Source organism: Rhamphochromis longiceps, linkage group LG12 (genome assembly GCF_057381845.1).
Source record: "Rhamphochromis longiceps isolate RC_006_pf linkage group LG12, R_longiceps_female_GT1.1, whole genome shotgun sequence".
In the NCBI taxonomy this organism is placed as follows: domain Eukaryota; kingdom Metazoa; phylum Chordata; class Actinopteri; order Cichliformes; family Cichlidae; genus Rhamphochromis; species Rhamphochromis longiceps.
In genome coordinates this window covers 29,420,220-29,434,588 of record NC_140568.1, presented here as the reverse complement: position 1 = coordinate 29,434,588, position 14,369 = coordinate 29,420,220, and the positions used below count along the sequence as shown (strand labels likewise).

The 14,369-nt window shown below is 40.6% G+C and overlaps 1 protein-coding gene across 4 annotated transcripts in view; it reads left to right on the top strand.

The window, feature by feature from the left end:
• The first annotated feature begins 377 nt into the window (after positions 1-377).
• The window catches only part of nipbla (NIPBL cohesin loading factor a), a 29,796-nt gene continuing 15,804 nt past the window's right edge, over positions 378-14,369 (top strand). Inside the window, exons 1-18 of one of the 4 annotated variants that reach the window (XM_085425689.1) lie at positions 378-744; positions 2,258-2,326; positions 4,995-5,144; positions 5,614-5,779; positions 6,336-6,436; positions 6,572-6,677; positions 6,841-7,004; positions 8,552-8,700; positions 8,893-8,983; positions 9,200-9,421; positions 9,573-9,821; positions 9,948-10,123; positions 12,072-12,285; positions 12,760-12,936; positions 13,080-13,253; positions 13,584-13,745; positions 13,838-13,944; positions 14,047-14,133. In XM_085425689.1, the coding sequence (XP_085281815.1) occupies positions 5,081-5,144; positions 5,614-5,779; positions 6,336-6,436; positions 6,572-6,677; positions 6,841-7,004; positions 8,552-8,700; positions 8,893-8,983; positions 9,200-9,421; positions 9,573-9,821; positions 9,948-10,123; positions 12,072-12,285; positions 12,760-12,936; positions 13,080-13,253; positions 13,584-13,745; positions 13,838-13,944; positions 14,047-14,133 (2,409 nt within the window). In that variant the 5' untranslated portion in view covers positions 378-744; positions 2,258-2,326; positions 4,995-5,080. Of the gene's footprint in view, positions 745-2,257; positions 2,327-4,994; positions 5,145-5,613; positions 5,780-6,335; positions 6,437-6,571; positions 6,678-6,840; positions 7,005-8,551; positions 8,701-8,892; positions 8,984-9,199; positions 9,422-9,572; positions 9,822-9,947; positions 10,676-12,071; positions 12,286-12,759; positions 12,937-13,079; positions 13,254-13,583; positions 13,746-13,837; positions 13,945-14,046; positions 14,134-14,369 lie in introns of all 4 variants that reach the window. The other 3 variants (XM_085425688.1, XM_085425686.1, XM_085425687.1) reach the window with 3 other exon arrangements.

The following is a 14,369-nucleotide window of genomic DNA, read 5'->3' as shown; positions in this document are numbered from 1 at the left end:
GATTCCAGTAAAGTATTCCTGCTTTGACTTTAACACTTTTAATACAACCAACTGAAATTATTACAGTTGTGTATATTTTTAAATGCATCTACATAAGCTACATGTATGGGGGAGCGGGGGGTTATACTGATATATTTGTGGTAATTTCATTGGCTGTTTATTTTTCAAAAAATATATTAATAATTTGTTCATATGGGTGTCTGTAGTATATTTACCAAATCCAAAATTTATAATTGACTGTAAAGTAAACAGGCCACTGAAAAGAAACTTGTCTTACAGCGCTCCCTAGGGGCAAAAACACGAAATGTCGCATGGCATTTTGTTTGGCGCCGATGGAGGGAGTCACTCCTGAGATCTTTGGTCAGTCAGACGGCAGAACTTCCGGTCGGCATTTTGTTCTACGAGAGGAGAGCCTCTTGATGATCGCAACAATCGTCATATTTCTCATTTACTGTCGAAATTGGCTGCATTCATTGATTATGTCGGCGCAGACCGACTGAAACTCCGAAGAACGAATGTTTCCCCATGATTGTACGCTGAAATATTCACCCTTGAGTGACGGAAGAAGAACGAATCAGCCCGACCCGGATTATTGTTGATAGCTAGCAGGCTAGCTCATCGGCTAGTTGGCAAGCCACTAGAGTTCCTTCTGGAGGAGCTGCGAGAGAGAAGAAAGGGGGAGCTAGAGATACGGACACAAACCAAGCTAAAACATTCCCCTCCCTTTGAACGCAACATCCGAAGGTAAATATAATCACACATCTGTATCTTTAATCCAACTTTTAAAATTCCGACTATTATCAATAACGTTGATAAATGTTCTGCCGCGAGACCACCTACGGCGTCGTTAATCGTTGACCGGGAGGTAACGGAAGCTAGCGAACTAGCCAGCCAGGCTAGCTTAGGTGTGTTTTTGCTGTGCCGAGGCGCACGGCCTCGACTGGATGTCATTTGTCGAGCCCGAGGATTGGGCCGTTGCCACGGAATTAGGAGTCTGTGCCGTTTTCTTTACATCTATTTACAAATGCGCCGTTTCCTCCCCGAACAAAATGGAAATTTGCTAAAAATTCATAAACCCCTAGTAACGCTTCCTTGTATTATTTGCATTGCCTTCCGTTTATTTGAACGAGCAGCAGCATTAGGAGCTAACTGACAACATTTACAGCTAGTTAGCATAACTGGCTAGCTATTAAAACACGACTATTGTTGTTAGTGAATGTTGGGCAGCTAGCGTTACTCATCTTAGCTGCTATACTCAGTGGTAACACTAGCTTCACGCTTAGCTCGAACGATCCAGACAGTCAACTTCTTGGCAGTGCAAAGGTTGGAGAGGTTTTGTTCGCAAGTAGCGAGCTGCCGCTTGCAGTTATGCTAAGATAAACATTGAAATTGATGGTAATATTAACTGCACGGGAGCTAACTTTTTTGCTGTTATTATTAATGCTGTTTGACATCTTAGCCTGTGTTTCGGGTTATTGGAGCCTTTGGCAGGGCTAGTAGTGGTTTTGGTGGCGAACCTGCTGTGAAATATTTTGACTATGGTTCGCGCAGAAACGTACTCTGCCCCTGCTCTTCCTTGCTTTACTGTTTGAGTTAGGTATGCATGTTGTCAGATATTTTCCCCCTTGACCAGAGCCAGTACAGTTTCGTTGGCTTTCTCGAATTAGCCAGTGTGCAGAATGTGCACGGGGGCTGGCGGCTTCTGGAGGATGCAGCCCCCACTACTACCGCCACCATCACAGTGCATCTGTTCCTTTGTGCTGCCTCCTGCCTGTCAGTCTCACAGCTGTCAGCCAAGCCCCTGCATGCATAGGGAAACCACTCTACCACTGAGCATGCTAAAGTTGCCGCGTGCTAATGCACTGTTTACAGTATCCGTCTGTCGGTACCCTGCAACAGTTTTGCCGCGCACGATAAGTTTTGCCTATTAGGGATCGCATGCTTTCAGTTCATGTCGCGTTGCAGTATGTTGTTTACATATTTGCATGGCTTTAGTGATGTGCGGAAGTCGATCAAAACTTGTTGCTCTCTCTTAGAAGCCAGTGCCACACACTTTTCATTCAATTTTACGGATAATGTAGTGTTAACGAGATGTTCATAGCAAAACAATAATGCAGGCACTGGCATTATTTTACTGTTTTGGTTTAGCTCCATTGGCTAGCTGTAAGCAGAACTTCTTTTGAAGTCTTTACAACTAAGAGTAAAATGTAGGTTTAGATTACAGAGTCTGATGCAAAGCTGTTTTCTTTTTCGGCAGATTGAAGGACTTTTTTTTATCTGAAATGTCAGTGAGTCCACAGGAGACTGCACAGAGTTCGTCAAAAAGGTATCATTAATTTATATTTGCAAAAGCTTAAACTACTTACCCTTTATATTGACATTGTTGTTATTTCCTGTCTTGATTTTAAAAATAGTGTAAAGTGCAAAGTATCTTGTCAAGAGGTTTCGGCTGCATTTTTTCTTTGCTTGTGTGCCCCACACACACATTTGTCAGAGGTTAAGGATCTAACAAGCAAAGGGATTTCAATCCAAAAAAAGGGCCACAGGTTTTCAAGGTTTCTCACAGCGAGCTGTATGGTTTGAAATGAGTGATGTTTAGGTATCAGGCAATGTAGTTAAATCGTAGTAACACAAGATGAATCCCTATTCAGATTAACAGTGCTTTTGGTATTAGAAATGGTTGTGGCTCATTTATGGAAATGCATTATCTTGAGGCTGTATAATATTTAAAAACGTGTGCTGAGGGGCAGTCATCCCGTGTCAGTCTTAGTCCTTTCATTTAGCTGAGTAAGGCAAGCTTTTAAAGTTTTGTTGATGTTGTCCTATTGCATTTACACCCCTTCCTCAATATTTGTTTGTGTATATTTTGCATTTCTGCTCTTAGGAGAGGTGTGAATAAAATACAATGTCACATAAATCAGTGGTTCTCAAAGTGGGGTTAAGGACCCATAGCCAAGTGCTCTGCCAAATACTTTTTACAGAAAATATTGCTCTGTGTCATTTAGAAGCATGGATTGCATATTTACAGTTGGGAATCATTTGCAGTGTGTTCGCATTACTCCCTGCCTCTTAAGTGTTGTTTTTTTTTTTAACACAGCTACAACTGTTAAGATTTGAAATTACATTAACCATTATTTACCTGTAATAATAGGCTGGAAAAAGTTAATATAGCAAGAAAAAAGTTAAAGTAAAACAAAAAGGAGGACAGAACCTGGCAGGTGTTAAAATGTAACACAGTTTATGTTCAGGTGCTAATATCTGTTGCAGTTACAGTAGGCTCAATCATTTTATGCGCTCTCTCCCTCTCTCTCTCTCGTTCTTTCTTTTTCACCTTGCACTGACAGCAGTGTGTGTGTGTAAAGTCTGAAGCGGTGAGAGCTACACCTAGGCCTTTGTCACACAGCTGTTTGACACACACACACACAGTATGCGGTGGTGCAGGTGGATAATGCCCTAGTAACCTGCAGCAGTTCTGGGTTGAACAACATTTCTGTTGGAAATCCAGCTTCACTTTCTGTGATACTTGGGAGACGGGAGCTGCTGGTAGCACCCACAAATGTACAAACAGCTGACTATTGAATAGCACTCAGAAAGTACTATTGCCTAACCAGATAACTCAGTAGTATTACTTAGTATTATGTGGGGATTCAGGAAAAATTTGTAGTGTATTTTTAGTGTGACATGTATGTCATGTAACAATTAGTTGTGTTGATGTGTAACTTTGTGACCTGAGGGCTATACGACAAAGCAAGTACACACTCAGACACAAAACTAAAATTATGGATATCCCAAAAGTCTCTGGCAACTTTATGAAAAAAACTTTTGTTAAATCAGGCTTTTTTTCACAAAGAAAAATCTGACTTTGCACATGTTTTCATAAAGAGAATATACTGATACACATTATGAAGAATAATCACGAATTGCAAACAAACTGCAACGTGTCTGCAATTAAGACAAGAGAAGAATATTCACTTGTATGTGCTTATTTTACCACTCAATGCACACTCGGAGCTTGTTTTTTTTTTCTGAAGTGAACACTTTACATTAGAGCTCTTAACCTTAAAAAAGTGATATATTTAACATGATTCCCAGGAAGTGCATTTAGGTCCCAGACTGTCTCATGTTAAAGCACAGGGCAGTGTGGAAAGCACTTTAGTTAATTGACTTAGCAATTAAGTTTTTGTTTTGAATCATCTGTGTAATAAACAATAGTGGAGTGAAATTGAGTACTAAAAATGTTTTTACATCACAGACTGTATGCTTGTCGGTTTGTGATGCGTACAGTTCGTGCTACTGTACCTGCTTGGCTTTGTACGATGGCATTACGGCTCATTGGTTTTGCATATATAACGTGCTGTCTTCCCTCAGTTGAGAATATCTGTCACCGAAAGGGTTGCACATGTTGCAACCAATTTTAATCAGAAACTTTGAATATAAAAATGAGAGATTATGAGGCCAGATTGAAAGAAAGCCACCCTTGTGACATTGAAAACTTGCCACACACACAACATGCCTCAGTAACCATTAATCACGCCTTGTGGTACATTCCTCAGGATTCAGTTCTCGGTGCTTTTGTATCTGTGGGGCATTTCTTCAGTGACACAATTAACCTGCGCTTGTACTAGCTGCATGGCATTACTAAATGCTGTGAAAAACGTAAGATCATAATTGAATAACCAATGAAGAACACAGCATTTTATTTTGATTGACACGCTCTAGCAGGACATTTATTACAGCGCACACCATTGCCACATGAAACGCAATGTCAGCATAAAGGCAGACAGAAAAAAACACAACAAATATTTGGGTCTATTTTTATATTTAAATAATATGACTAATTATAGCATTTTTGTGTTAAATAATTTCTTTGTATACATTTTTATGACCATTAACTCATTTTGTAATTCTGTACTGCAGCAGTTCTTTCTCTCTTTTCTTGTCCATCACTAAAGCTGCTTTTGTCTTTCTCTTACCGACCTCCCTGTCTCTGCTAGGTGCCAGGAGATGTGAGGACGGGTGTCGTCCATCGACCCCCTGATCTACCTGTGTATCAACACACTCCCCCACCCTCACCTTCAGCATGAATGGGGATATGCCTCATGTTCCCATCACCACTCTTGCTGGGATCGCTAGCCTCACAGACTGTGAGTGTCACATAGTTATGTTACAAACACAAGTTTTCACAGTTCTGTTATGTCTTCTCTCCCAGTGTTAAGTCCTAAACTGCAACATTCGGTCTGAATTTTTAACCTTAATTTATATTCTATTCCTTCCTAGTTAAATTTACCCTTTTTAATTTTTCATATTTATTTCCTATCTTATTCATAGCCTTTTCCTTTTTTTGTTTTCTTTAGGTCACGAGCAGTTGTCCAAGCATTTCACTACATATCGTACTGTGTATGACTGTGTACGTGACAAATAAAATTTGAATTTGAATTTGAACAGATGTAAATGTGCAATAGTGATTACATGCACATTTTTTTTGTTTTGTTTTTGTTTTCCCCCCCATTTACTTCTGCGTCTCTAAACTTTTCTGAGACCTTATGTCCTGTATTGCTCACATTTTAACTCCTAAAATGTATATTTGCTGAAAACTCTCTCTTCTTGTATTAGTGTTGAACCAGCTGCCCCTCCCTTCTCCTCTACCTGCCACCACCACTAAAAGCCTCCTATACAATGGGAGGATTGCGGAGGAAGTCACATGCCTACTGGGCTGCCGGGATGAGAATCTGGCCTCCCAGCTAGCCCATGGTCTGAACCAGGTCTCCACAGAGCACATGTGAGTATATAAGTGTCTGTAAGACAATATGCTGTCTGGATGAACAAAGACAAAAGGCCAACTAAAAAACAAATAAACAAACAAAAACCCCAACATGTTTTCATGGAAATGTTTTGGCTGTTAAAGCTCAGACGTCAGGATAACTTGGCTTTAAAGCTGATTTAAAGCAGAAGAGATGCTTTGCATTGCTTAATTCTTTAACTAATTAAAACACAAAAGATTAATTTTTAATGAATCTGAGAGATGAAAGACTACCATGAATGTTAATGCTTCCACTGCGGGAAACTTTTCTAGGTGCAAATACTACACATAAAAAGCCAAAAACCCGTGTACTGAAGAGAAAACTATTTGTGTTCTCTCCAGGTGCTCCAGTTTCCAATCCAGTTCAAAGATGTTCATGTTATCTTATTTGCTGATTCCGAATTGGCCATATAGTCAAATTTCTGTTTACTGCTTAAAATGTATTCAGCATTTTCTTTCTGCTTTTGACATTAAATCTGACACTTTTCTAATCTGCCTCATTGTTTTGATGTGAACTCGTTTTGTGTGTTTTCAGAGAGCTGAAGGACAACCTGGGTAGCGATGAACCAGAGGGAGATGCACCACTGTTGCTGCAGACCATGCTGGCCAGGAACCCTGGCATCTTCAGGGAGAAAAGTATGGGTGCAATTACTTGTTGCACATTAAGTCGTTATGTTACTAATATAAAAACAAAAAAATCAAGCTTTGTGTTTTGGGGTTTTTTTTCTATAAAGGTTATTCATTTCAATTCTCAATTTTGTTTCTAAACAGATGTCATGCAGCAGCCAATGGTACAACCTTTTAAGATGAATTCCATGCATAGCCCTGCCCAGTCTGCAAACTTCCAGCCAGCTGCGATTTCTCCCAATCCACCAAGGTAAGATTGACAAGAATCTGGTTTATTCCAACTTTAAATTTTAAATGTTAATTAAAGCACAATACAAATACATCATGTTTGAATTTAAATAAATGTTTGGGTTTTTTTTGTTTATGCAGTGTGCTTCTTCTTATTTTCTGTCCTTACATTTTCTCTATTCTAGCCGGTTTGTGACACCTCCGACGGGTTCCAGTAGCCGGTACATGGGCCAACAGAACAGTCCAGTACCCAGCCCATACACTCCTCAGAGCCCTGCCACAGGTTACATACAGCAGTATCCCCACCAACAACCACCCAGCTATAACCAACACCAACAGATTCAACAAGGTGAGAACCTGTGTTTAATGTTAATGCGCATGCATGGAGACTCAGAACTCATCATTAATTTTTTTTCTAATGTTAAACTTGCGACTAAGTCTGATGGCGTCTTTGTTTGATTTCGTCAGCCATATCCGTAGCTTTGGCTTCTGGAAACTCTGTTCCCTTTGGATTGAATAATAAGCAGGGGTTTGACTGAATTCATTATTCTTCATACATAAATCGAATGTACACTGAAGTTCTCACATCAGATAATTGTGGCTCCTATAATTAAATATAATTTGTGGAAATATTTATGTTTTGTATTTACAAGGCCATTGCTGGTGTACACAAACATGACCTTTTTCTGTTAATTCTACGTGTGTGTGTGTGTGTGTGCGTGTGTGCGTGTGTGCGCGTGTGTGTGTGTGTTAACAGTGTTGTTCGATTCTCAAATATTATATTTGCGCTTATACACAAACAGGTTGACTATACACTGATTAGGTACACATTTTAAACTGTGCATATTTTGTGTTGTTCTCTCTTGTTCTGAAATAGCTCTGACACATCTGGGCATGAACACTGGACCTCTGGGTGTCCTAGTGTTTGACACATTTGGTCTGTGGTTTGTGGGGTGGAGACTGTGGATCAGCTGTGTTTTGGTGCATCGAGATTACATTCTTCGTTTATGCCTTGGAGAGTTATTATAATTTTTTTTTTGTTGTTTTTTTTTTATCTTGACATTTTTCACAATTTAGCGTAGTTTCAGTTGGTTTCCAAAAATATTTGTTGTTTAGTTTTTATTGTTTTAAAATGTTTAGTTTATTGGTTTCTGTGCTAGTTTTAGTCGTTTTGATTATAACTGTATGAAAGGCATATGTCAGGAAAAACCTTTTGAAAGCGGTTTCACCAAACAGCACAGCCTCATCAGGCAAGTTGAAATGTAGTTTTTTTTGTTTTGTTTTTAAGTTGGATTAAAATTAAGGCTAGCTTCTCCAATTTTTTTCTAATATGTGTTTTTTATTTTTAGTTAACTCAAATCTTTCTTCATATCTATTGTTAGTTTTTAGATTAGTTTTAGTAAGGTATAATAACCTTGATGGCTTGGGCTTTTATTCACCTTCTTGTTCCATACTTGAACAGTATTTATGGTGTGGTGGATACATTGTCTTCCCTGGGGAGGAAGTTGTTGGGGAGTGCTATTACAAAAGGGGGCACTCGAAGTCAGAACTCCAGTTTCTCCGTTCAATTGTAACAAAATCACGAGTTATTTACATGTCAGCAGGTTTAATCTTGTAGCTCATTATTTGTATATGAAACCTAACTTCTGATTGCCTTTCTATATGGTCCTGATGGTTGAAATTATTGATTCACTTATTTTTTGCCTGATGAAATCTCTTTGAGGAACTTCGAAGCATTTAAAAAAAATCACTGGTCATATGCATACTTACTTATTTTATCAGCAATTTTTGGGTACACCTCCACTTCAAAAGAATTGTATTTATTTTGTTTTAATCAGCAATGTTTGTATTTCCCTACTAGTGGATAATAATAAAATAATGTCTTTTTTCTGCTAGTGTCTGTGGCCAGTCCCATGGTTCCAGGTGGGATAAGAAACATCCATGAGGGCAAAGTAACAGGGCAGATCCCTAATGCTGCCAACCACCACTCAGACAGACATGGTACTGAAGATTACCTGAACATTGTACATCGACTGGGAAATGAGGTACAACTGACACCGTTTTTAAATAGATGAATGTGTATTTACTACATACCACAATAAAACCCTGAATATATTTATCTGGTACAATTTATTTAGGTCTTAACAGTAGCTGTGTTGATATAATTGAGAGAAATGTTGAAAGTTGAGTGTAAAGGTGTTACATGCTAACTTGTTTGTATTGTCTCTCTTTTGGAGGAGGGTGATTCTGCCATGAGAAATCCATCTTTTCCTCTGAGGTCTCCACAGTCAGGCTGCTCTCCAGCTAGCAGTGAAGGAACGCCCAAACGTAAGGACACTCGAAGTGGAAAGGAGGCACTACAGTGCATACACTTTGCTTACCTTTTCTTCATTATGGGAGAAGCTGCTACATACTCTGAAACACTGCGGCTGTTATCCCTCATCAGAGAGAGATGTCTGTATTTGTGTAGTTTAATGTTTTCTGAAGAATGTCACTTTTTCACTACTCTTATCTCCTCTTCCTTGTGTTCTTCCTTCTTCACAGCGGGTTCTCGTCCCCCACTGATTCTCCAGTCACCACCCCCGTATGCACCCTCACCAAGGGAAGGAGTACCTGACCAGAAACAGCAGCTACAGCAAAGAAAGAAAGTCCCAATAGTAAAAGAGGAGAAAGATATGTACGACATTGTTAGCTCTCCAAACAAGGACTCAACAAAGCTCACCCTCAAGCTGTCCAGGGTCAAGTCAAATGAGTCGGATCCCCCAGGTGAGATGTTGTTTTTCTCCATCAGTTTCATAGCTATTTGATCTACTAGAAATGCTGATGAGGTACATCGTGATGCATCATTTTAGATCAACAGGACTACCACCACCCCTTTTAAATCCAACCATGTAAAGTGTTTCTGTTAATATCTCAGGTGATGTTATGCCAGGCATGGATCAGAACTCAGACAATATGGAGGCAGAACTGGGCTTTCAGCAGGTTCCTGTTCTCCAGCAAAATCTGGGAGCGCGGCTGCAACATCAGCAGCAAGTAGGTGGTGCCAGTGGACTTCAGCCTCCCAGTTCCCCTTATGATGAGGCAGAGCTGGATGCACTTGCTGAAATTGAAAGGATAGAACGAGAGGCTGCTAGTGAGAAGTGCTCCAAGGAGGTGCAAGATAAAGGTGTGTAAGAGAAGTTCACATAGAATTAACATTTACATATAACTCTACAGCTAAAAAATGTTTTGCTTTGAATTATAGCATCTTGTCATGGTATTTAATTTTAATTACTTGTCTCTCTCTTTACAGACAAGCCACTGAAGAAGAGAAAGCAGGACTCCTTTCCCCTGGAACCAGGTGCAGGGGGACCAGGTGGGCCCACAGGTGCCCCGGGCAGCGGATCAACAGGAGGGGGCAATGCTGGCAAACTGACTCCGCAAGAGGCCACTGCAGCTGGGAACGGTGCCAGCCGCCCTCCCCTCATGGTGAGCATCGACCTCCAGCAGGCAGGCCGAGCTGACGGTCAGCTCGACCCCTGTCTGGCTGCCCCTGTCCCTGCCCTTGAGGCCCAACGCTGGCCTGAAGAACCAGCTAGTGGGCCAGCTGCTGTGGAGGGTTCTGACACAGTTTTGCGATTGAAACCAGATGGACGACCGGACGTCATCAAGAACAGGGTCGATAAGCATGACAGCAGGAGAGAAGGTCGGGAATCCTCAAAGCACAGACATGATGAGAAGTCCTCAGACAGACGTGGAGAATTGCCCAAGTCGTCAAACAGGGACCGTGAGTCTGACAGGGATAGGAGGCATCGGAGTGAGACTGGCCGAGACAGGCGGTCCCCTGATTCTCGCTCCCGAAGCGATCGAGATAGGTCTGGCTTCAGGGCTTCCTCCACTGGAGACCCTGGTCGGAGCAGCAGTAGACAAGATGGTTCCAAACTCCCCTCGTCAGCTTCTGGTGCTAAACTTCCAGATTCTTTCCCTGCTCAGCTTCTGGGAGGGCATAGTGGCGCACTGAAGAACTTCCAGATCCCTAAGGTGATCTGGGCTGATCCAAAACAAATATCTACCCACCTACCAATCATTCAGCTGTCACTGCCTGCAATCTCACAAAACCAAATCATACCATTATACACTCTTTTGGTTTTAGTTTCCCATTTGTCAGCCTTTTTTTATTCTCGGTGTTGGTCTTTAATTTTCTTTAACACATTAACCACACTTAACTGTCTTTTAGAGTAGAAAAAGTAGAGGTAATTATTTTGTTTATCTTGTATGAATGAAAGCAAGCACATTTAAAGAAATCTTCCACTGCTGTTTTTTTGTGGGGGGACTGCATGCAAGTAAATCATTTCTGTAAGCACTTCACCTGGTTGAGTGTGACCCCTCTGCCAAAGGTTTTGTCCTTCCTGGCTAGTCCTCTGTTTGGTTATGTACTAGGCCTGACTTTCCTGTCCATCTTGACTGGCGATGCCAAAGAAAAAGGGCACAAAATGCTTCAATTTCTATGCTTAAATTATCCAGACATAATCAAACTATATATGCACTCTCTTCAGATTAGAAGTTCAAATGGTTGAAGTTCAAGAGCTCTCTGTGGTTAGGATAGAGGCGAGGCTAGACTTGGAGGTAGAGCTGGACAACACCAGTGGTTCTGTAGTGAATAGACATCTGGAAGTTCTTAGTAGTACTTAGCAATGATTTAGCTGGTAATTGACAGAGCATGTCTGTCTATGGTTGTGTAGGAAAGGCTGCCAGTGCAGTGTTCACTAAGAATTTATGACTGTCCTCACAACGGGTTGACTGTGAGGACAATCATGGGAAAAATCATGTTGTAAGAAATTTTATGCCCAGATTGTTGACATGACGTTGAAGATCAAGAGTGGTACGATGACTGAAATGATGTTAAAAATAGCTGGTTAGGTATTTAAATGTTATTCAGTTACTAAGGATTTGTAGACTTGACAAAGCTTCTTAAATATATTCTTAATGTGAACAAAGGTTGCATCAATGAGCTGCTGCTCACTCCCACTTTTCACTTAGCACAATTAGCACAAATTACTTGTTGCACTGCAAGCGCAATACAAGTGGGAACATCCAAAATTGCATCCTAAGTTTTGGCTAGTCACTCCCAATTAGAAGTGGGACTGCACTGCAGTGTCGACAACACGATGTGTTCACTGTTTGTTCTACAAGTTAAGACCTGGATATTTTTGGAAAAACAGTGGAATATATCTTTGTGCTTTGCTATCAAGACACTGGAAACTAACATCAAAATCACCAATTTCATTTCAGTTTGAGTCATTATTCACACCTTATTTTCTGTTCTGAATGAAGCCCATGTTTTCTTTCTAATTGTGTGAAGTGTGGAACATATTGATTTTTGAACTTGACTATACTGGATGTTTTTTCTCACTCCTATCTTATTTTTTCCTCCCAGATCAATCGTGACAAGGAAGGCAGTGGATCGACTGAAAGTCATATGTGGGGCCAGCCAAAAGTTAAACTGGAGAGGCTGGGATTGGTGCAGGACTTGGAGAAGCGCCCCAAGCCTGTAGTGGTTCTAAAAAAGCTATCAGTTGACCAGATCCAGAGGATCATTCGGCACAGCAAGTCTGGAAAGAACCGACTCTCCTCAGGAAAGTCCGGCAAAAGTAAGAAGCTGTTTTTAAATTATATTTACAATGTGTTTTTTCACTCTATACCAGTGGTTCCCAAACTTTTTTTGCTAGGCCCCCCTTTATTTTACAAGAAAAATGTAAAGCGCTGCTCCCGACGAAGGAAAAGCCAATTCTGTAGGGGAGACCTACCTTGGCACTTGTGCAGGTGAAACCAAAGGGCAGATATGTTTCACCATATTTTCTAGTCTTTGGCTTAGAATGAAGTTGGTTTGGAAACATATTCACTTATGCTTCATCTCCTGCTTTGCGTTTCTGTGGGCGCCCCGCGCTAGCAGTGTCCAAGCGTTTTGTTTTTTCCCCCCCCTTTTCATATCGCGCCCCCCTACCATGGCTCTGCGCCCCCCCCCCCCCCCCCTTAGGGGATGGGCCCCACACTTTGGGAAAGTCTGCTCTATACAATGAAATTATTTTGCTAATAGTTGTATAATATTATTGTCAAATTTTCAGGTGGTATGGACCCAGCAGTTTTGAAGGAGCTGCCCCCAGAGCTGCTGGCAGAGATCGAGTCTACCATGCCCTTATGTGAAAGAGTAAAGATGAACAAGAGGAAACGAAGCACAGTAAATGAGAGGCCCAAATATGCTGAGGTCAGCTCCGATGAAGACTATGACGCAACTGGAGAGTGTGAGTCAATTCATTCAATTCTAACTTATACCAAACTATTTTTTGCAGGTTCTTTTACTAGATGTGAGAATTTATTTATTTTTTTAAATTTAGCTTCTTTTTTCAGAGTTTAGGCCTTATTATTTTATGCTAAATCTCTACAGCTGCAAGGAAGCGGCAGCGCAGAGAGAAAGACAGAGCTTGGGAGTTCGAAGAGAGGGAGCGCAGAGGGTCAGGGGAACACCGGAAAAGTGGGCACCGAGACAGCCGCCGAGGATCAGGGAGCCGCTACCGAGACTCATCTGAGGAAGATTCGCCGCCTCCGAGCATGAGTGAAGGTCTGTAATTTAAGTGCTACAAATGGTCTTTGTTTCCCTTCTGAAACATGTGTAGTAGAAGAGATTATTATGCCTTTGTTGGGTGTTCAGAATTAAATCAAACTGCCATTTTTGATTGTGGAGTTGGGTGTTTACATGTTTAAATGCATAAAAACACCTTAATTTTGCTTAATAGTATCAGGTAAATCTGATATGTGAAAAACTTGACAGCAGATTTTTACAGTAGATTTTTTTCTTGCACACCCCCTGAAAAAAAAATTTAATTTTTTTTTAATTTTAATTTTAAAATTTTAATTTTAAAAATTAAAAAATAAATTTTCTCACACTTAGTTGCCAGAAAAATGAAGATGAAGGAGAAGCAGAAGAAACGGAAAGCTTATGAACCCAAGCTGACCCAAGAAGAACTGATGGACTCTTCTACATTCAAGAGGTTCTTGGCAAGCATTGACAACATACTGGAAAATCTGGAGGATGTGGATTTTACTACTATGGGTAAGTATCAGTACTGACTGTCAATGTGGGTATGTTGGTTTTCTTATATTTTATTAGAGTTTAGTCCTAATTTATTGGTTTATGTTTTCTAGCAGGAGACGATGATGAGATACCTCAGGAATTGCTGCTTGGTAAACACCAGCTGAATGAGCTGGGTAGCGAATCTGCCAAAATTAAGGCCATGGGCATCTCCAGCAGGGTACTATATTCTATTTATTCATAAAAAAACATCATTTGGGATGTTGTGGGTTTGTAATGGTTCTTCAGATGTAGATCTAAAAACCAGTGTCTGTTCTTACAGATCCCATCAGACAAGTTGGTGAAGCTTCTGAATATCCTTGAAAAGAATATCCAGGATGGGTCCAAGCTATCCACCATGATGAACCATGTGAGTGCCCTTCCTCCCTTTTCCTATTTTTCTTTATCTTTCAGCATTACTTAATATCTGGAGTATTTTTCTCCCTGCAGTGATGCACTGTGGAAATCTATATACAGAGACCATGAACAAAACATAATAATGCTGAAATAGCTGACAATCATAAAAAAATACTCCAGATTTCTTCCTGAAATACATAATAGCCTTCCTCATTCTGACACTGGTTTATTGATGTTGAAAGTGTTCAC